At 36.1% G+C, this 22,912-nt stretch overlaps 1 protein-coding gene and 1 long non-coding RNA gene across 3 annotated transcripts; one reads left to right on the top strand and one right to left on the bottom strand.

Moving 5' to 3' along the window:
- Nucleotides 1-2,284: 2,284 nt before the first annotated feature.
- Nucleotides 2,285-3,806, bottom strand: LOC113352303. The gene is made up of 4 exons (XM_026596139.1): nucleotides 3,791-3,806; nucleotides 3,003-3,276; nucleotides 2,613-2,771; nucleotides 2,285-2,558 (listed from the first exon to the last, which is right to left on the bottom strand). The coding sequence occupies exons 1-4, from the start codon at nucleotides 3,804-3,806 to the stop codon at nucleotides 2,285-2,287; spliced, it is 723 nt and encodes a 240-aa protein (XP_026451924.1).
- A 9,744-nt stretch (nucleotides 3,807-13,550) lies between these two features.
- On the top strand, nucleotides 13,551-15,353 carry LOC113354163. Of its 2 annotated transcripts, XR_003361702.1 has the most exons (3): nucleotides 13,551-13,777; nucleotides 14,005-14,694; nucleotides 15,217-15,353. It is a non-coding gene; the product is annotated as an uncharacterized LOC113354163 (long non-coding RNA). The 2 variants fall into 2 exon arrangements; XR_003361701.1 differs by lacking the exon at nucleotides 15,217-15,353 and having other exon boundaries at nucleotides 14,005-14,853.
- Nucleotides 15,354-22,912: the final 7,559 nt, after the last annotated feature.

Raw genomic sequence — 22,912 nt, 5'->3', positions numbered from 1 at the left:
AGCTAGATCCTGATTTCACTGCCGAGGGTAATACCAAATGAGTAGTGATAAAATCAGATCCAAAAGGCAAGAGGATCAAAGAGGGACGAGAACCATGCTATCCTGCGCCAATAAAGAGAAAGGGAGATGTATATTGTCCTCACAATCCATTGCCAGATGTTCGTCTATCACCACTATACCAAGCTATGCAAGCAGGACAAGACAAAAAAAGGGTACAAAAATTCTTTGACTACGCAAGCCTGGAGTAAGTTCGCAAAACACCATGATTGAATGTTATAAAAAAATTTATGTGCACAAATTTGTACACCATGTTAACATTTCCTTTATGTTTCCGCAGCTCTGTAGCTTGGAAACTAACAAGCCTGGATGATCCAACAGTCAAGGAAGATATTTTGATTGTTGGAAGAGTACTTCGTGAACTGATGTTCAACAAATATCTGGACCAGGAGGTACTCCAGTTCTACATCCATCGACGTAGAAGAGCACTTGTCAGAGATAGCATTCGTCCTCCAGATGGAAAAAAGTACCTGAGATGTGAAATTATGAGTCCTACTGCATGTGTAAGTTTCTCAAAACAAATAAGAAATGTCATGTATAGTTACTTTAATATGTATTGTGTACATAGTTGATTGACATGGCGTGTTCTATGTGTTTTTAGATTTCTTTAGCTGTGTACATTGATATACACCAATATGCATATATGATTGACACATGGTCTGTTAAGTGTTGATTGTTAGATTTATTTAGCTATGTACATAGATGTACACCAATATGCATCTATGATTGACACATGGTCTGCTAATTCTTGATTGTTAGATTTATATAGGTGTGTACATAGGTGTACACCTGTATATCATACATGGATATACGGTCTGTTTTCAGGCCTGCAATGTTTGATTTGTTAGTTTTCTATAGTAGTGTACATGCTTGTTAGTTTTCTGATTAAGGTGAGCCTAATTAATTTTGTTTTCTAAAAAATTATTAATTGCAGTACTATGTCAAGTATAATGTCACCAGCGAGGTGGAAAAGCTTGTGGTTAATTTCATACGGGACATGCCTGAGAACCTGGAAGTTCTTGTAATCCCTATCAATCACTCTACAGATCAAACGAGGATGGGATTGCACTGGTCACTTTTGAATTTTGATTTCGAAGCCAATGAATGGAAATGGTATAACTCGTTACACTCATAAAATAAGCAGACATATCAAGACGATGCAAAGCAACTAGCAGCTGTGGTACAAGTAGAACTCAACAAGAAGAGAGCATTGAAGGGTCACCCACCTATAGAAGAGCACGAATTAAACATCATGCCATGCCCTTCCCAAATAATCAACTCGGACTGTCTAATATATACTTGTTACTTTATGAAATGAAGTATGAAGACAACAAAAGGTATGGAAAAAGGTCAGCAGAGGGCCGAAGACATTTTTCAGCAAATGAGATCAAAATTGGTGGCCAAGATGTTGACAAAAGGCGGATGGTATGAAAACGTGTGGGATATAGCAAATGACGAGGAACATAATCAGTGGCGCAAGACTACAAGAAAGCAACCATTGAAGAGGAAGAAGAGGAAGAAGAGTTTGTAATCTTCATTAAAGAGCACTTTTTGAATTTCTTCTAAACATTTTTAATCTTCAGACAAATTTTTTAAATTTCGGTGTCACTTTGTTTATGACTTATCTCTTTTCAAATTTCAGTTTTTATCAATTTGTTTGACTTATCACTACTAAAAGACCTTGAATAAATATTTTTATTAGTTTCAATATTAATGTTACAAGTTTATGACTTATCTCATTCACCAGGCTTTGAAATATTAAGATGTACTTGATTGTGCACAGTTACTGACAGAGCAGAAAATGTTTAGAAGGTGTACATAATGGTACACGTGTACTGACAGATTTTTATACTTGATCAAAATTATAAAAATTGAAAACATAAAAATATATTACTAAAATTTGTATAGCATGTAGAACTGAAAAACATGAGAATTGAACATAGCAAAAGTATACAGATCTGAAAACATATAATATTACTGAGCAAAATAGACTAGAAGCATCCATTGTACACCAAGGTGTACATAGTGATACACCTGAAAAAAGACAGGTAAGAAAAAGATAAGTTTTCAGGAAGGTGTACATAATGGTACACATGTACTGGCACTAATTATCCACGCCAAAAGAAACTTGAAAAGACAGAATCTTTGAAAAAATGAAACATAGAAAAAATCATCAAAGCATGGGGAAGGTAGCTCTGTTATGGTGATCAAGAGTGAAGCACTTTGTTCACATCATTTTCCTCTTTTTCTTTTCATATGCATTCTTGAAGCGCTGTGTTCTTCGTCTACCTGGTGGAGGAACATGAATAGGAACAATAACCCTATCACTAGGATCATAAGACTGCGGCTTGTCATAATTGGGGATTGGAAAGATGATCTCCTGGTATGTCATGTTGTACCATTCGGTGGTGAAGTATGGCTCAACAAATGAATAGATGTCTTCTCTAGTAGCTTGAATGGCAGCACAAGCATGCGCACAAGGAAAACCATTCACTCGCCACCTGTGACATGTACAAGTTTTCTGCAATAGATATACAGAATGAGTCCGGGGAGACCTGACTTCATACAATCTTTCCATGGACTGAACAACAGTCCAAGTACGACCAATGTCGATGTTTTCCTTTAGTAAAGCCTCATATTCAGGAGTGAGCCTAGTGTTGAATGTTTCCAGACCTAGTATCCTTCTCTCAGATATTTGCTCCATAACCTTCAAACTAACATAATAAAAACACAAAAAATAAAATCAAAAACATGATCCAGAAGGAATACGGATAAAACATGTGTACATAGTTGTACACATTAAGGAAATCCATGTGTACAATAATGTACACACAGTTGCAGAATCACAGATGAACACGTGTACAAGTATCTACAAAACAAGCAAATCCATGTATGCAATAATGTAGACATACTTGCATAAATAAAAAACTAAACATAAAACTCACCGTACCGCATCGAGAAGAACAAAAGCAGGCAACTTTTTGAAAGGAAGAACCCAGTTGTTAATGGACTCGGCAAGAGTTAAAGAGTGAGCACCATATCTGCATACAGGGAAAAACTCATTTTCCCATTTCTCCTTTGGAATAGTTCTGATATAGTTAGCAACATGTCCATCTCCAATTGCATGTATTCCCCTCAAAGCTTCTTCAAAGTTTGCTGGCGTGTAAGAGTACACAGCTTTGTAAAACAAATCAAGAACGGGCTTCGAATTCGCATCACCTGATCCAATGGGGAGATTGCATTTGATGTGGTAAAAGCAATAGATGTGATGTGAATTAGGAAAATATTTTGGAATGCCCTGCAGAAGTCCTTCATGACGATCACTAAGGAAAACAATCGGACGACCATCGGCAACATGTTGAAAATTCTCCAGAAACCAAAACCAATTATCTTTGTTTTCAGAAGAAACAATAGCAAAAGAAAATAGGTAAAACTCATTGTTTCCGTTGATACATGTTGCATTCTTAAGAGTACTTAGAGCTGGCAAACGTGCGGGCCGGGGCTGGCTTGTGACCAACCCGCGGGTTACGGGTTAATACAAGCCTAAGCTTGCGGGTTGAAATTCTTCATGGGTGGTCATTTCTCCAACCCGCGCCCGTCCTGGGTAAAGCTTGCGGGTTCACGAGAGCTCACGGGTTAGCTGGTTTTTGTTGAGTCAACTCGCCAGAAATCGATTTCTGGGCTATTTCCGGCCACATTCAGGCCATCTAAAGCTCCTTCCCAACCTAAGTACTTAATTTAACATTCATCATTTCATCTAATTCATTTGATATTTCGATTCAAAAACTCAAAATTGCAAAACTAAACTACTTTTGCATTTAAAGGATTAAAGGAACACAAATACTAGTCATTAGTAGTTTAATACTTTAGTTACAGTACTTCATCAGTTCATGATGATATTTTCAACAAAGAAAAAAAATCCTCCGAGACTGTAGCAATACCATTGTTTGTAATTTGTATCACCAAGTGCGACAATAAAGATATTAACAACCACTTCCCGCACAAAATATATATTGTGTGGTTAATCAAAAAAAGTGTTTACTGTCCAAAAAAACATCTCCAATCTCTTTTGTATGCAATATTTGGAGACACTGGTAAGTGATAAATAACTGTTTGTACTTTATGACTTTGTGTCCAACAATAAAGATATTAACAACCACTTACTTGCATTGCAATTTGCATCCCATTCAATTGACAGTCACAGACTCATAGTAACATTATCAGTTTATCACAATTCACAGTTTTACACACAAATGAAGAGCATAATAAGATGATATCCAGTTATCCACCATACACATTATTATCTTGAATACATGAAACTAGCCTGAAGCATGTAGTACATCAACAATTTATGCTGCATTGTTGAATTTAACAAACACAATTTAAGCTTTAACAACCAAAACCCAGTCATGGACTTGGAATGTTAGATACTCAACAAAGAAACATCAAACAAGGAAGTTCACATAATAAACCCCCACTTTGTTCTTTCAAGGTAGGAGGTAGCACACTAGCACTAGTCAGTAGTCACTACTCACTACTCACTAGGTCTTGCCAAACATAGCATACAAAGTTACAAATATACAATCATTAGAGAATGGAGAATTGAGATGAATGAAAATGTAAAGAAAGAACCAACTGTAATTGTGTCTGTAACACTGTATCCATGCTCTAATTAAAATAAAATATGCACAATCACATATTCACATACATAAGCAAATCCCTAATTAAAACCACATAGTTTGAGCCTTTGAGGCTTTGAGCTAATAAAAACATCCATCCAAGATTCCTAATAAAACATAAGCAAATCCCTAATAAAACCACGAATGAAAGTAAAGTATGAAACGCTATTCAAGATTCTAAAACCATAGAAAATATTAAATTAAAACCAATCTTTAATCAAGATGTTATACCTGAAGATCTTTGAGAAATTACTGCACCTTGAGGCTGGAGGTCTTCCACACAATATTAAAAAGAAAGGAACTTCAATTGAAACCTTAACAGAGAAATTGAAGAAAGGAGTTACTGGACAATCTATCAAGAAATTAACCTCTAACAATTCAAATAGAATCAAAGTTATGGAGAAATTCAAATTACTAGAAGATTAATTTGCACCTGAAGGACTTCTACATTCAAAAAAAAACAAAAATTAAATTCAAACCCCTAACATCCAAAAAATTGAAAACAAAACATAAAGAAATTAACTTTCGAAAACCATAACATTACCTGATGAGAATTGAAATCAAAAATAGGGTTTTGAAGAAAGGGGATTTTGAAGATATGAAGAGAAATAGGGTATGAGAAAAGGGGTTTATAGATATAGAATAGAATAGGGTTTTGAAAACATGGATTTACAGATATAAAAGAGAAATAGGGTTTTCCTTTACGTATTGGATTTTCCATCTCCCCTCTTTCACTTTCAGTCTTTCTACCACACCCACAGTCCCGCTTGCTTACACAGAGAATACTCAAGAGTCAAATGACTCAAATCCTTCAAGATCGAAGTAGTAGCAGACGGAGAAGACGAAAGAACTTTGTCTGTGAACTGACAACTGAGGCTGCCGCTGGGAAGTGTGGACGGAGAAGACGAAGTAAGTAGGGTTTTTTTGTTTTTATACCATGGCTGCATGGCAGATTGGCAGGAGAGGAGACACGTATAGACATTAGTGACATCCGGCAAAAACGAAGTGCGGGTTAACGGGTTAACCCGTGATTGTACGGGCCGGACTGGGTTAACCCGTTTTTTGACGGGTCACCATTTCTCCAACCCGAACCCGACTTGTTTAGAAACCAGCCGGTCCGGGTTCGGGTTTTCACGGTCCGGGCACGGGTTAACCCGCGGGTTTCAACTTGTTTGCCAGCTCTAAGAGTACCCTTGTATCTACCAGTAAGGAAAGTAGCGTCCAAGTAAATCATGGGCCTGAGATACCTATAGCTATGCTTGCAAGCACCGTAACAAACGAATATCCTATGAAATCTACTGGTTCCATCCTCAACTTCAAGCTTCACATAGCTATCGGGATTAGTTTCTTCAATTGCTTTGACATACTAAGTAAAATCGCTATACGACTTCTCGTCATCTCCATAATGTTCTTCAAATACAGCTTATTTCCCTCTACGGGCATGGTGATACTTAATATTGGACCCATAAGTTTTCTTGAAAAGTGACATGATTTGTCTGGGTTTTAAGCTAGGATCACCCTGTAAATTGTCGGCGATCAAATGCTTGACTAACGTGGTTGTCACCGCAGGACTCTTCAACCTCAAACCAACACCACAACTATAAAAAAAAAACTGGAATAAGTAATGTGCACCACAATTTACACCTAATAAGATCTCAAAACCAACACTATGAACATACACAAAAACCAAGCAAAAACATGTAATTTAAGAGTACAACAAGTACAGTGCACTACAATATACACCTAAAACAAATCTACATATATAAGATGCACAATTTACACCTAAAGATAAGTAATGAGACTAGTATGAAAACCACTAACCTGTAAGCGTTAGAATCTTTCAGCACGAACCGAGAAGTATCACCATTCACAGGACCAAAATGAATCCTCCAAGAACAACCATCTTCTTTGCACTTTGCAGTAAAACGAGTTTTGTCATTTTTAAGAATAACAGTCTTGTGACCAGTAGCCATCTTGTACTTATCGACAGCAATCCTAACAGCTTTAACACCACCCATGAATTCTCTACCAATCTCGTCAAATAGATAATTCCATTCATCGATAATAAGAGGCTTCCCCTTGTCTGCATCATGATCTAACACCCTTACCATCTTAGGACTTTCAATTTCACAAGCATACTTAGAACAAGAACCAGAACTACTACTGCAACCAGACTTAGAACTAGAACTTCTGCTACAACTAGACTTAGAACGAGAAGTATGATTCAGAATCATATCCACATGCAAATAGACATCTTCATTATCAATAAGAATCATGAAACCAATTAAGCTTTGCAGTTGTATATCACCTGTCACAAAAACTACTTGAGCATTGTCCATATAGCTGAAACATATACTCCCAAGAGACAAAGACCTCCACTGCTTGCATGCTAAATGCTTCAGTTCTTCTATGGTTATTTTAGTATTAACACGAAAAACAACAGAATGCTCACCATGATTCAAAACAACATTAATAAAATTGTCAGGCTTATTTGGTACCCCTACATATTACAAAACAAATGATTATAAACATCTGAAGCTTCAATTTCATACAACCTAAAAAGTAAACGGTGTACATGAAAGTACACATTTAAAAAATGCCAAAAACATCAAGTAACAGTAAACCTAGATAATAATACTCCATCAACTAAGCTCCAGAATCTTACTGGAACAAAAATAGAAGACTAGGATATAGTATCAGTTCTATTTCATATCATGCATCATAAAACTAAAAAAATCAACATCAAGTAACAAAAATCGAATTTATCAAGTATTAACAATAAATCATCATCACCGCAAGAATCAAAAGTTACTATATAACAAAATATCAACTAAAGGTCATACGAATTGATATCATCAAATCATAAACTCAAAAAAACTAAACATCAGAAACAATACCTGAAAATTAGATTGAAGTACAACCAAAAGAAAACTAACCTGAGGTTGAATTCGGCTCCATTAGCAATCAAATACAATCTAAGCTCTAAAAATCTGATAAATCACCTCCGAATTCAAACCTAGAACGATCTATCTCTCATCTGTGGTTTCTTCAAATCTGAGATTAAGAATTTCGACTCTAGAACTGGATCGAGCGTAACCTGAGTTGAAATATGATGAAGAAACGATTAAATCTTCACTGAAACTGTAAAATCGCCTCCCAAATCATCTCAGAGTTGCATCCTGTTTTGAATTCAAATTTCAGATTCAGAAAATTCGATTTCAAAATCAGGCTTTATATACCATAAATCGTTCAAGAGTAATTATGGTATATGGGAAACGTCCAAAATCGGGACTCGTCCATGAATTTGGACTAACTCGTCCAGGTTTGGACTAATCTGTTTTGGGCGGTTTTTTTTTGGACTAGACTGTACTAGGATTCTGATGGATGGAGTAGAACGTCCAAAACCCAGTAACTTTGGGACTAAACGTCAATTTCTACTTTGGATAAATCCAAATTTCACTCACCGACCAAGTTAGGATTATCCCAAACCCATAACTGGCCGACCATTCCAAGTTTGACTAATTTCAAACTTGACACGAACTAAACCTACAGTTGCTTGTTTTAAGAACCAAATAAAGTGAAAGAAATGAGAATATACCAAGACCTAGCTCTGCTTGTCCAACATGAAAGAAAAAGAAAGAAGTAAGAACACTTCAGAATGAGAGGAGCTTAAGACATACACTCCAACATGTGTGGACACACTGATAGGGTGAAGATGCCATGCCTAAGAATGAGACGACTATACACTCGAACATGAAAACGGTAAATAAAAAAGGTGAGTGACTAAGCTTTGGTCTAGCGGAAGAAGCAGGACTATACATTCGATCACACGTTAGGGACACAGCGACCCCACTCGCCATGTCATGGTAATCAACAAAGAAATAAGAGTTAAAGACAAGGAAGGAGTAAACTACTAAAAGATAATCATTACTCAAAAATGTTAAAAAGAAAGGAAAAGAGAAGATAAGATAAGATGACTGAGCCTTGGACGCGCACATAGACCTAATGGGAGGAAGTAGAGCATGGTGGTATTAAGTCGCCGCCCTACAATTATAAGTAGTGGGCACATGCGATGCACGTCGGCGACAATACTATTTCATAATTTTTCCTTTCATTTCTTAAATATTGGTATTTGCATTTTACTTTCCAATTTGGTTTATTATTGGATAAAAATGAAAAAGTGAAAATATTAATTTTAATGAAATAGAGGTAATCTTTTGTATTCGTAACTATAAGCTATAGATTCTTCTAAGTAGTTTTATAGTTTATCAAGTGAAGTATTTGAGCATCACGTAGGCAACATATAAAAATTACACAGGCTCTTTCAATTTACCTTTAAATTATAGCTAGTTTTTTTATTTGAGGATTGTAAATACATTAAAAACTAAAAGTTCGATATTATTGTTTATACTTGTTGCGTAGGTAATTCAAAGAGCTTTCCAAATATATAAAATTTACAAAAATCCGACATACCATTTGGAAGATACGGAGTTTTTAAATATTTGTCTTCTTTTTTATAAAAATGGCATTTCTGTAAATAAACGGTTTTACATATTATTATTTTTAGGTCCCTAATCCGTTAATCTTTTCTATCGTTAGTTAGATATATATTGAACGAAAGGTCCCTATTCTGTTAAGCATTTTGGTCCTATTCCGTTTGGTGAACCAAAATCCGTTTGGTTAACCAAAAAATGGGTAAGGATTATCATTTCGGCTTGGTTGCTCTACAAAGGGGGGAGATTATCAAAAATGTAACATACATGTTACGCGACATGAAATATAGTATAACTCATGGTGCAGTGGAATCGCCACCAAATCCAATTTGCATAAATCTGAAAAGTTTATCAAGCAAGAGTTGTGCCCATTAAGAATTTTATTACCTTAATTCAAGATTGGTATCTGAAATTAAGAATTTTGTTACCTTCAAGATAAGAAATGGGAAAGGAATTAGATTCTGGTATGATAAATGGCTAGATGTTGGCTGCTTGAAGGATTTATTTCCTGTTATCTTCAATACCTGTCAAAAAAAGCAAGTCTCAATTGCTGACATGATACAGGAGGGTAGATGGTTTGGGCATTTCAATTTAGATTGAATGCAAATGAGCAACTTGAATGGGATTTGCTAAAAGGAGATTTAAGGAATGTCCCAGTTCTTATAGAAGAAGAAGATGAAGTGGAAATTAGAGGTGTAAATTGGGCTGTGCCAGCACGAGCACAACCCAACACATCACGTTAAAATCTGAGCCAGCACAGCCCAGCACGTGATTTAGCCCAGCAAGGCCCAGCACGTTAGTTTCGTGGGATGTGCTGGGTTAGCCTAATCGGCACAGTAGCACAGCACAACACGCGATACAGATAAGCACGTGGCTCAGCCCAGCACAACATGTTAAGAAAGCACGTCATAGCATGCACAAGTACACCATATAACAAGGTATAATACATCACATTTTGTGTATAGAGTCACTATTCTCGCTAGTTTTTGACATTTTATGTTGGCTTATTTTTATAACAACACATCTAATACCTAAATATTTGGAAAATATATTTCAATATCGTTGTTATAATGTCGTTACCTATATTTGACTAGAAAATTAATTTACATGGCAATGATCAAATTTTATGTTTGATGGGCTATTTCTTTTTATTGAATAAACTTGTTAATTTTACTTGAAACAGTTACAAATGATATGTTGTCCATTTAAATTCCCATGATAATGTCCGACTAAATGTATACATTAAGTGATTTCAAATTGTTTATAACACGTGTGTCAGCACGGCACAACACGTTTATTCGTGTGTTGTGCCCGTGGACTGTGTTGTGCCTAGCTTTTGACTAGTAAATCACATCACGGCACAACATGTTCAAATCGTTGGCACATCACAACACGACACATGGCGCGTGAAGCATGCGACTTCGTGTGCCGGGCTGTGCCGGGCCGGCACCTTTTTACTCTTAGTATAACCTTTTTCACTTTAAAAAAAAAAGAGTTGTGCCCATTATTCAGGGACTTCGTAGAAAAATGACATGATAAAGCGAAATCTAGGGCATGCAACCACCAATCAACTCGATTACTTGGGGACTGAATCCAAAAACAAGAGGCAAATACAAGAAGAATTTTAGGGAATATGATTGCCACATAGACTAACGCTTGACAGAACAATTAGGGGACTTACTATAAACATCCCAAAATTATCAGAGGGATATAACATGAAATTTATACTTGAGACTGATCACCAATGAGGAAGAGCATGATCAGAGAAAGAAAGAGTTAGAACTATGGAATGGAAACGTAGGGAGCAAGATTCTATGTGCCTAGCATGTTATCTGGTACAGGTTTGGTGGATTGGATATGTAGCTGGTTTAGTAATGGTTTTCAAAATAGTAGAATGCCTAACACAGCTTGCTTGTCTGTATTGGTCACATTTTATGGCACATTTGGAAATTTAGACGTGCTGTTGTGTTTGATAATGCACAGTTGCAGGTATATCAACTAGTTGAGAATATTAAGAAATCAATCCTCGAACGAAATGAGAACTTAATAAGGCAAACTAGTAGTCAGAGGCAGAATGCAAGTGGTAGAGCTATAGTGCAATGGCAGACCCCATTGAGCAGTTTCATTAAAATCAATTTTGATGCCTCTTTTTATAAAGAAACTAAGTGTATGGGAACAAGAATAATTATGCTAAATGGTGCAGGTGACTTCAAAGGTGCATGGTGCTTTCCAGCAAGCAGAAAATCTAGAACAAGCTGAAGTATTAACAGTGTTTGAAGCAATCCAGTTGGCAAAAAGGAAAGGAATACCAAATCTTCACGTGGAAGGGGATTGCAGAAATGTTGTGGATGCTCTGAATGGAAAAGCTGGAGTAGTCAAATGGCAAAATAACTCTATAATAAGAGATTGTGTTGAGAGTCTTAAGTGTTTCAATAACTGGGTAATCACTTATGTACCTAGAGAAACAAATAGTGTGGTTGATTTATTAGCAAAAGATGCAATCAGCATGTCTACTAGTACTAATTGGGAGAATGATCCTCCTGATTGGATCTTATCAATTACGAGAGAAAAACTCAAAGTTCAACGATTTCAATGATTAATATAAAATCACATTTCCTATTAAAAAAAACGGTCCGCGAGTTATAACCCCAGAGGTGTCACCGTCCTTCCACAAAAAACCCATCAAAATAAAAGTAACACAAAAACCCTATCAAAACAAAATTAACACAAAAGCCCCAATTTTAAATGTTGGTTTCATCAAATTTAAATTTGGAGTTTTTGTGTTAATTTTTAAAAATTTGGGGTTTTTATATTAATTTTGTTTACGATGGAATTTTAATGGATCCCAACATTTGAGTGGGGTTTTTGTATCACAAGTTTGGTCACCTTGAATTTTTATGACTAATTTTGTAAAAAAAAAATGTTTGACTCATTAAGAAAGGGCGCCTCGGGGACCAGAGACGTACACCTAGCCGCGATGCTAGAGCACTACCGAGAGATGCTAAGATATAAGCAATAATAATAATAATTTACATCACCATGACGTGAGGGTCCGGAGAAAAATTACTCGCGCTAGAAGGATATGCGTATGAGGACTATAATGAGGACTATAATGAGCAAGGAAAGAAGGTGTACCCTATTCATCCAAGCTACATCTTCCAGAGCTGACTAAGTACTGGCAAACGAGGTCACGCAACTAGGGCTGTCAATAGATAAAAATCCGTCGGATATTGGCAATACCGATAAGGTTAAGGTTAAGGGTTATCGGATATCCGGTATACGATAATATCCGTTGTATTCAAAAATTCAATATCGATAAGGTTAAGGATAAGCTATCGGATATCGGATATTATTCCGTTATCTACTCATGATACAAAAAACTTCCAATAATTTCCGATAATTTCCGTTAATATTCAATAATTTCCGATAATTTCCGTTAATATTCGATAATTTCCGATATTTACTTAGGAGAGACGTAATCAAATGGCTAAAGAGTAAACCTAAAGGGTATTAGGTATCGAAAATTTCCGAAAATTTTATGATATAGTTATACACTAACGGTATCGGATATTAACTTAACGGAAACTCCCTTAACCGGTACCGTTATGTTAATAAACGGATATCCGTTACGTTAAGGTTATCGGATACCGGATAGCCGTTATGTCGGATATTAACCTAACGGAATCTGGATGTTCGGAAACGGATACCGGATATCGAATATCCATTGACAGCCCCACACGCAACATATGAACATGAATGGAAACGGTTGAGTTGAACAAATGAAATTGTAGTTGTGTTCATTATGCAATTAAATTAAACAAAGTTCGGTTTGTGCGTATTTCCAATTAGTGGGTTTTTTGAGAACAAGAATTTGTTGTACATGAGCGGAATGCTCATTATAGAATGGTCTGATGGTACACTAAATGTATAAAATGTGATTTCCGGTATTATGACTATTTCATTGGACCGAAAACAAGAATCAGTCGTTCGCACTGTTTTCCAGAAGGGAAATGTATAAAACAATCCTACAATTAAGAACCCAATTTGCAAAATGATCATAGAGTAACAAACCATTTACAAAAGAGTCACACTTCCGTTATTTCTTTGGTTAAGTCAGTAGGACACCCCGAGTCAGAGTTAAATGACCAGACGAAATTACCAGTTTGTCCTTAACTACATCAAATCTTTAGCCACAGATCGGGTTAACGGTAGATCTAGAGGATTATTTAGACGGACAGGATATGGCCGAACTAAACAGAAACTATAACCCGTTAGGTTTTCATTTCATTTCCTTTTCATTTTTTTTTTTTGCAGCCTCCTCTCTCTCATTTTCTATAATCAGAGCTCTGCAAAATAGCAATTCACCGAATATCGAGTGATTTCGAGTCGCAAAAAGATACTTAATAGGTTATGTAGTTCGTGTGTGTGTGGTTTTGATCCATATCTTGTGGTGTTTTGTGAAGATTTGCATCCTCTGGTAACTGGTTGTTCAATACGGTCGTTATGTTACAAGAGATCATCACCATGTTTGCGAACATCACGATGTTGGTAATTACAACCCTATTCCGTCAATTTCATACTAGATGTCAGGAACCCTAATTATAGTTAGGTTTTTTTTTTTTTCATAAACCCTAATTAAAATTGGGTATTTTACCTGTTACTAATTAGATTCGGGAACCCTAATTTAACGATTTTAGGGTTTTTCTTCTCTTATTTTTTGTTTTTTCAAAAACCCTAATTGATTCTGTATTCAATTTTGTTATGTTTCTGTGCAGGAAATATGTGAAGAATCCAGTTAGAAGATTTAGGGTTGAAGAATATGATACTAATAAGGTTAGGTTTTTTGATAATATAAGTGTGAATTTTGGTGGATTGAACGTGTCTTTGAACTTATCAAACCATTTCGTAGTTTTGAGGCTATGTGGAAAATTCGAATCGAAGCCAGCAGAGCTCTTCTTGATCTTGAATTCAGCTGTAAAGGCATTGATGATGCATCGTCATTGTTCCTAAGTTATTTGATGGAAGAGGTGTCTTTGCGAGTTGTAGAACTTCATATTTGGACTTCTTGTTGGATTCTGGTTCAAGTTCATATGTTTCAAATTGCTTGATTTATTCTAGGCTAGACGGCACATATCTAACTCCAAAATCCATATAATCATAACTCTTCTTGTCCTGAGCAGGGAGCCAAAAGAATGGTTACTGAGTGGCCGGACCTTGATTTAGAAGCACGCCGATTCACTGCTAGAATTACTGGTGAGGAAATAAATGATGCAAAGAGACTGTAACAACTTCAACTCAGGCAAAGAGTGAAGCAAGCTCTATTGTAGAAGAAGATAAAGAATCCCAGTCAGAGTTGTAACAAAATTTCATGTGATCATCAATACTTATTTTTTGAGATCACCAGAAATTTAGCAATATTGGAATGTCAGATTATTCCATGGCCGTGTCTCCGCTGCTCTATAAATGTAAGATTTAGGTTAGCTTCTCATTTCTCACCTGCAAAGATAAAATTGCAAGTGGTCACCATGTGATATACAGTAACCAATACAAGTAAGAGAAGAGGTTAAAACAAACCCTCTCAGGATAGTCAGATTAGTCAAGTACGGAAGAAGTTTTGCAGCTAATTTTTGTTATGCTGTTTGGATAAATTCCAACAGTGGTATATTGTTACCAAATGCAATCTATACAATAATGAAAGAGAGATTATATCGATGATTTCTTATTTTCCCGAGTTCAACTAACCCATTTATCACAGTCTGTTGGGTGGATGGATCTTGTAGATGATTTTTGACAGATTCCTAGAACATCCTTCCGAGATACACTGATACTGTTTCTCAAACTGTCTGTTTTAATCATAGTGAATTTCATTATGCCTAGGACCCTAATAAATGAAAAAAACATGCCTGGTTTTTAACCAGGCTCGACTGGACTTGCCCAGTTGTATGCCCATCGATCAAGGATTAACCATTTTAACATTTTATTTTCAGATGCAATCGCTGGGTCAGCATAAAACAAAACCGAAGTCAATCAAAAGTGAATACTCCAGGACCATTTGAACACATCATGATGGGATGACAGAACAGACTCTTAAAATGTCACCACAAAAAAAAATCTCTATCTCTCTCTCCAGTCTCCCCCATCTTCTTTCTGGCAAGAAGCATTAAAATCAACTATCAATGTATCCAAAACTGATAGTGAGGTCGACCTCACAATGCCCTATCAATCTTTTATCTGTCACCCTTTCTTTCTTCTGAAATGCATCATCCTCTGACCTCTGTCCTCTATTTATAACAGCTTAAATACTCATAAAACATAGGTATTAGGGTTTGTTCTATTTGTATGAAACTGTTGCAGAGTGAATGAAAGTAAGAGAGACAAAAAGAAGAGTCAACAAAGTTGAAAGCATTTGTGAGTATGCCTATAATAGCTTCAGTCTTTGGTTTCTGTTTACTTCTCTCTTCGCTTTCATATACTAGATGACATAAGAGACAGGCAGTAATAATATTTTAGAGAGAGATCTGAAGAAGTGAAGATGGTTGTTGCAGCAGTAACTTATTTGCGAATGCATTATACATACTCATGATATCACAGACAAGTGGGTGTTCCATTGGTCAAAGTTGTAATAAAAGTTCTCATCACTACTTATTTTTTACTATTTTTAATTTGAATGTCAACTTTTCATTTCGATCTTCTTCCAATTTTTTTTTCTTTCTGTGATACGTACAGAGATCGGTGATTTTTATTGCATTTGACTAATTTGAAAGTACTCAAGTGCCTTCATGGTGGACGACATACTATTCATGCCAAAATCATGCCCTTTTCCATTTCCATTTTTCTCTTTTCCATCGTGGGTGTGCAAAGAAGGTTGATTGTCCCCAACGAATAACATCATACTTAGCGGCACCAAAGTGACTTTAATTTACATATCTCTGATCTACAGCCGAGCGCTTCCCAAGATGAGACTGTATTTTTAAAAGCATGCAATACGAAGATCACACAGTTGCTGTAGATGTGTGTTGTCACTTCCTCTACTATTGTGCCTATCACACTTGGTGTAGTCACTTCTTCCCTATTCTACTATGTTATTGCTGGTTTAATTTTTGCTTATCGTATCAACTTAAGCAAAGGATTGTCTGACAAGAACGAGCGTATTAATTAAGATTGCTTGTCTGTGCAAGTAATGTCATGTGCCACAGTTTGAAATGAAAATTTACCAAGCGGGTTGGGGGTAGAAAAGGCATGCACGTGACTTCTGATTTTCCAGGCTTGACCCATGCATGTTGATGATGAGAAAGACAGTTCTTCAAAATTTTGCCTTTGGCATGATTCTGATTTCTCCATTCTGTCCCCCCTGCCATAAATCATAAAAGATCTCTTTTCTGAGAATGACCTATCAATCCTAGAAACAGTCAATTTTTTTAATTTAATTTAAACAGTCAATTTATTTATTATCCTCTGTATCTTATTTTACTGTTTTATGTTGACACAAACTCTGATATAAATTCACCACACCACCTTATCATATCAACCACCAACACAACCTTACTCTTCTTTCCTTTAATGACTCCAGTATTCTGCTTCAAGCAGCAGCTTCATCATTATCAACCCTAATATCTCTTTTCCCTTGCTGCAATTTTGTGTATCAGTTGGTGATGATGGTTCGCATGTTTTGGAAAATGATATCTAGCAGGATGAAGATGATGATGAAGTATAGTGTTTTTGTATAAGTAATAATATGGCGATATCTTAACTGAGCTTTTATATGATCTACTACTTTTGTAACGAGAAAAGGAGTTTTCTTGACCTTGCAAGTCCGAAAATCTAAAATTTCAGAATGTGGCCGCTGTCTACACCCTTCAAACAACTTCGACTTGAAGTTTCTAGTTTTCTCTTTGTAGTAGTTTCTATCTCCTGTCTATCCCTCCTGAGCTTTACGATTCCCCCTCATCTCTTTCTTCAACTAACTTTGGTAGTATGTAACTATTTTTCTTGTTTCTTGTAATAACAATTGTATCCTCTGTACTGTCAAGATTTTAAGTGAAATGAACATTTCGGTTTCAAGTTGTTGATTTATTTTGTGTGTGTTCTGTTCAGACAACATTTACCATGCATTGATATTCTTAAGAATAAGATTTAGTTTTCCTCCTGCATCTTTGAACAACGAGAAGGATAAGCTTGAAATTGATTTTCAACTCACCAACAAAAAGGAGATGATGCAAAATGATTATGGAGAAGTACAAATTGCAATCTGATATTGAAATTCTCGATGAAGAAAAGGATTAATTTATTCGTTTCACGGCGTCTGATATTAGTGAATCTTTTTATGAACGTTCAAAGACATTGGATGATGAGAATGAAAAAAATGCCCATCGAGGTTAAAGAGATGAACCATGGGATGTTAACAGTAAGCTTATGATGTGAAGTTAAATTATGGTTTATGTAAATGTTTTGAATTCGAAATGCAAAACTGCTGCCGGATCATCCCTTTTCAGAAAATATATATGTTTCTTCTTGTTCTATGTTGGGATGTGCTTATTCAGTTTGTTAGTTGTTACCTGTGGCAAATGGTGTATGTATACTCCTGTTTAATTATCATCTAAAATCCTTGTGTCTGTCTAATTTCCTTAAAATGCTTGTCATATCCTGATCAGTCTGATTATACACATTGATTTACAGTCTCTCTTGTTTGATTTGGATTCAGGACAGTGTAGCAGCCAAATCATCCAGATGAAGTTACGGTCGGCCAAAATTTGAGGGTAGGAATAACCAAAGAAGATATATGACAAAAGGAAAAGTTCCTGCTGCTGGGATTCCTATCAGTATTACCAGGTATGCATGATTTGAATTCTTATTCCAGTGCATGTTTACGAGTGACTCATCTTTTATCTTGAAATGCATATTTTATATGTTTTTCTAGGTCTGTTTGGAAGTAAGTTGCAGTTTGCAAACGTTTTATCTAATGGTGTTGTTTTAGCGTCAGTGTTGGTTCATATTGTCCCCTTCATAGGTAGAGGTTAATCTCTATCAAATAGTGTGAGAGTAGTGAAAGGAGAAGAAGCACCTCATCTGACTGAACTGAGTGATGTACATTGGCTAACTGGACTGAAATTCATAGTGCGAGTGGGAATTAATTGGGATTGTGGTTTCTGAGGTTCGGGTCTAAAGATAAGGACAGAATCTGAGCAAATGGGACATCCAGAGATGAAGGTGATGTTTGCGGAGTCGGTTCGGGAGGGGGGGTGGGGGAGGGTTCGTAGGAGAACGGTGAGAAACCTTGTGGTTAGGGGTGAGCAAAAAGTCCGGAACCGCGGATTTCATCCGTATCCGTCCGCAAAATCGCGGGTGAAACCCAATCCGCAAGATCAATGGACCGGACACGGATGAAATTTTCAAATCCGCACATTTAGCGGTTTGGTTAGGTTGAACTTTAAAATCCGCGGATCCACGCGCACCTTAGCTGCTTTACCAATGAAGAGAAATGAAGAAACAGAGGGAAATACTTAACAAGAACCACTCCAATTTAGTATTCTGGTAGTTTTCTTCAAACGTTAACATCTCTTATTTTCTTCTTGAGGTATTGACGTAATTTATTGTGGTGCTTTCCTTCATATTGTGCTGTAACATTTTCGATCAGTGAAGCTACTTATAATTTCATTATTTGTTAAGTTCTGAACAGTGGATGCTGATAAGTTTTGTGTCGTTCTATTAATTACTTCTGGTATTCCTAAAATACGTGGACACCACAAGTTCTGTCAAGGCAAAGCTTGCACTTGATGGTAGGAAGTTCGGGGGAATTAAGTTAAGCTTGTCTACTAGCCTGAAGATAAACTTTTTGTAGGGCACTGTAAAGTTTGAACAATGAATGAATCTGTTTTATATTTTTTTCCATATTGATATTAGTGAAACCTGTAACTAAAAATCGCAACCTCTCCTTTCCTTTGTACTCTTTGCCTTAACCTCCTGATGAAAATTGGGCTTACGTAGAATTAGTTTTTTTTTTTTTTACTAAATCCGCGGTTAATTCGCATCCGGTCCGTAGCACCCATTGATCCTCGGATGTCAAAGCCGCGGGTGATTGGGCTGGACACGGTTGGATTTTTCAAATCCCCAATTTTGACGGTTTGGACGCGGGTGACTCCTAAACCGCATCCGTCCGTCCGTTACACACCCCTACTGTGGTGAAACTGAATTCTTTTCATGTGCAGGACCAGTTGCAAAAGTTAAAGTTGGCCCAGGAGAAGATACATTGGCCCAGGACCAATTGCAAAAATTGAAACTGAATTTCTTTGTGCACGAGCTTCAGCGATAAGAAAACCTGGCAAAATTGGGGCCTATGCCACTTAATTAGGGCCTATGGATTACTTCATCCACCCAATTGAAAATGATAAGGGATGTCTAAAGATTGTAAAATTACTAGATTAACCTTAAAAAAACTTTAATTATTCTAACACAAATACAAATACAAAATCATAACTTAATTAACAAATACAAAAATTATTAATCAAAACTCAACTTCCATTAAAATTAAAATTAAATCCTAATCAATCACAAACAACAATTATAATCCAATTTCCTTTTGGTTTACAAAAAAAAAACCCCCAAAAACAGACAATTCAAGTGATTGAGTTAAATCCCTTTAACCCCTTCCTTCTAACAGATACTCCACAATGATTTACCTCTAAAACTTTGAAATTCGCTCATCAAGGTATCTGAAAATCACCCAAAATCATTTTATATATAAACCATAGTAATCCGATTTTGAAGCTAATCGGATTTTACTGTGAACCTACATACCCCGGTTCTGAGTTGATGTGATGAACATCAACTATAATCGGATTACGTTAATACACAAATCAACCGATTCTTGATTCATGTTCGGATCATTTTGGACCATATGTAATCTGATTGTTTAGTTAAAAATCTCTGTATCCAATTATCGGATTACATTATACTCCATATAAACCGATTCTGAAAAGATGCAACAAACTACTTTAAGAATCGGACTTTATAAATAAACTTAAAGTCCGATTCTGGAACAAATTTCATGATTCCAAGTTTCCCAAAAAAACAAAACCGCTTTCATTCATTAAGCTTGGTTCAAGTTTGCAAAATACAATATAAGAAAACGACAAAATATAAGCTTCTTCATTTTAATACTTGCTTCCTCATTGTGTATCTGTGTTGATCGCCTAACCATTGAGATTGTTTCCACAAACGGCCGAGTGTCCAACAAGAGATTCTGGATCATCATGATTGTGACAACCATTCATCACTTTAGAGAACTTGTATACCTTACTACCATCGGGTCTCTTGGATCTATTAACTATAATCTTAAACGGGGAACCATACTTCTTTGATTTAGTAATGTATTCCCTTGTCTTCTTCTTCACGTACAGTCTTTCCTTTGCCCAGTGACTTTCTTGCTTTCCACCTCTCTCACAAACAATTTAAAAACGATCTTGACTTGAATGACGGCCTAAAACTAAAGCGCATTTGATCTCTATTCATTTGTCTATAAACCATTGCTTTGCATCGTTTCTATCTACCCATTCCAAATCGGTGAAATAGTGGGCAGAGGTATCAACATCTACGGGTTTGGGCTGATCTTCGTCGAACGCCGCAACAATCTACAACAAATATCAACAAGTTGATGATTCAAAATCGGTTTATATGTTACAGTCGATTAAACCGATTTTCCACAATCGGTTTATATGTGCAACTATAAAGACCGATTAAAGATTTGTCTAAAGAATTTCAAAGTCCACAATCGGTTCACGTCTCGTGTCATATAATCCGATTGTTGTTCACATTTCTCCTGGAACTTTAAGAATCAGATTACATATACACGAAAATAAACCGACTGTCCACTTACGTGATTATTCAAGTTAAGGAATCGGAATATGCACATCACCAACATAAACTGATTTTGGTCACGTACCCAACTCCCCAGAAATTTACTACAATCGGTTTATATGGTGATTAACAAAAACCGATTATGATACCCAATTTGGGGATTTTACACAGAATCAGTTTATGTGGTGTTATCGAATAAACCGATTCTGGAAAACTATCTTGAATTTTTTATCCTTTTTGGGCGATCGAGACGTGCAAATGCATGTTTGTAGATCGTTACAACTCATACCTGTTTATTAGAAGCATTATCACCTTCTTCTTCTCGACGAATTTGTTCTTGTGCTTGAATAATATCCTCAAGCATTCTTTGGTTGACATCCTCTTCTTCTTTCAACAAAATATCCGATTCGGTAGGATCGAAATCATGATAATCTGATGTACCCACTTCTTCATCACTACTAGAGTCTTCATCATCACTATAAAGTTTCATTTTGCTAACAAAAATCACAAACCCTAACTTTTTCTTTTTCCCTCTTTTTCTTCTTTCCCTCCAAACCTTAAAAGAGGAAATGAATTTCTACTCTAATCCTAACACTATAATCAAACTCAACCACTAATTAATTTAACTAATACTAACTTAATTAATAATCACTAATTTAATAAGGGTATATTAGATATTAATAAAAATAGTGGTTAAGGGGTTCTAGAAATTACTTGTCAGTGACCCTATTTTTTCATGTAGCTATAGGCCCCAATTAAGTGGCATAGGCCCCAATTTAGCTAGGTAAGAAAAGAAGTAGCATTGTCTCCGACTCGTATTACACTATCTTATATACCATTTTTGCTAGCACGCTTATTATTATTTATTTTTATTTTTGATGCCCTAGACTAATGGTCCCTACACTACGGATTTCAGCAGTTACAGGGTTCGAACCCCTACCTCCGCAGTGGGAGGGAGCATGCCAACCACCAGATCACTTGTTGACTGACCAATACACTTATTATTCATTCGTCCATTAGGGAACGTCTGATAAAAATTTGAACGAGAGAGTTTGTGTTTTTTTTTTCTGAATCAACTGACTCACCTGGAACTGGCTCATCTGGATCTGACTCAAAAGCTATAGAATAGTCTGAGTTACAAATTTTTTTTTGATTCCAGTCAGACATGTGGCCAGCGAATCAAATACAAAATGATAACACCTAACTAAAATAGTCGTGAATCACATGTATGACCTGAGTCAGACTTATCAGGAAAAAAAAAAGAAAATAACTCTGAATCACATGTATGCCCCGAGTCAGATCTATCAGAAAAAAAAAATCTGACATCCCGAGTCAAATGCCAAGTCAGATATGAATCATGAGTCAGACCGAAACAAATATGGTGGTAGCATTCTTCTACAGTGCAGATATATAATTTGGATGGCCAATTTTTAGCCGAAAAGCTTGGGAGATACCTTAATCGTTGTCGCCGCTACTGAACCCCTACAACTTCCGAGTGCTAGTCACAATCAATAACCAGGAGAAGTCAGTTTGGAAATAATATTTCAGAACGACTTCTAGAAACAAAAAAGTCAGTTTTTTATGAAGCAAAATAGTTTTGATTTTTTTTTTTTTGATAAAGAAGAGATTTTATTAGAGGAGAAAAGAATGTACATACTAGCATCTCACAAGTAGTAAGAAGCAGAAAAATAAAGAAACAAAATTAAGTAAAAATTACATCCAGTTGAAAACTAAGTAATTTAGGTTCCCTCTTAGATTAGATTTGAAAATGGAAGCCCACGAAATAAGTAAGGCCCTTGCATTTTGACACACCTGATCAACCTTCGTCAT

Source organism: Papaver somniferum, chromosome 2 (genome assembly GCF_003573695.1).
Source record: "Papaver somniferum cultivar HN1 chromosome 2, ASM357369v1, whole genome shotgun sequence".
NCBI lineage: Eukaryota > Viridiplantae > Streptophyta > Magnoliopsida > Ranunculales > Papaveraceae > Papaver > Papaver somniferum.
This window is presented reverse-complemented; position numbering and strand designations above follow the sequence as displayed.

What these genes read in the sequence shown, in the direction of transcription:
- LOC113352303 (XM_026596139.1), bottom strand. An exon ending in GTTCTTCTCGATGCGGTACG is followed by an intron (nt 2,772 to 3,002) that starts GTGAGTTTTATG and finishes TTATTATGTTAG; the next exon opens with TTTGAAGGTTATGGAGCAAA. An exon ending in GAAAGATTGTATGAAGTCAG is followed by an intron (nt 2,559 to 2,612) that starts GTCTCCCCGGAC and finishes TACATGTCACAG; the next exon opens with GTGGCGAGTGAATGGTTTTC.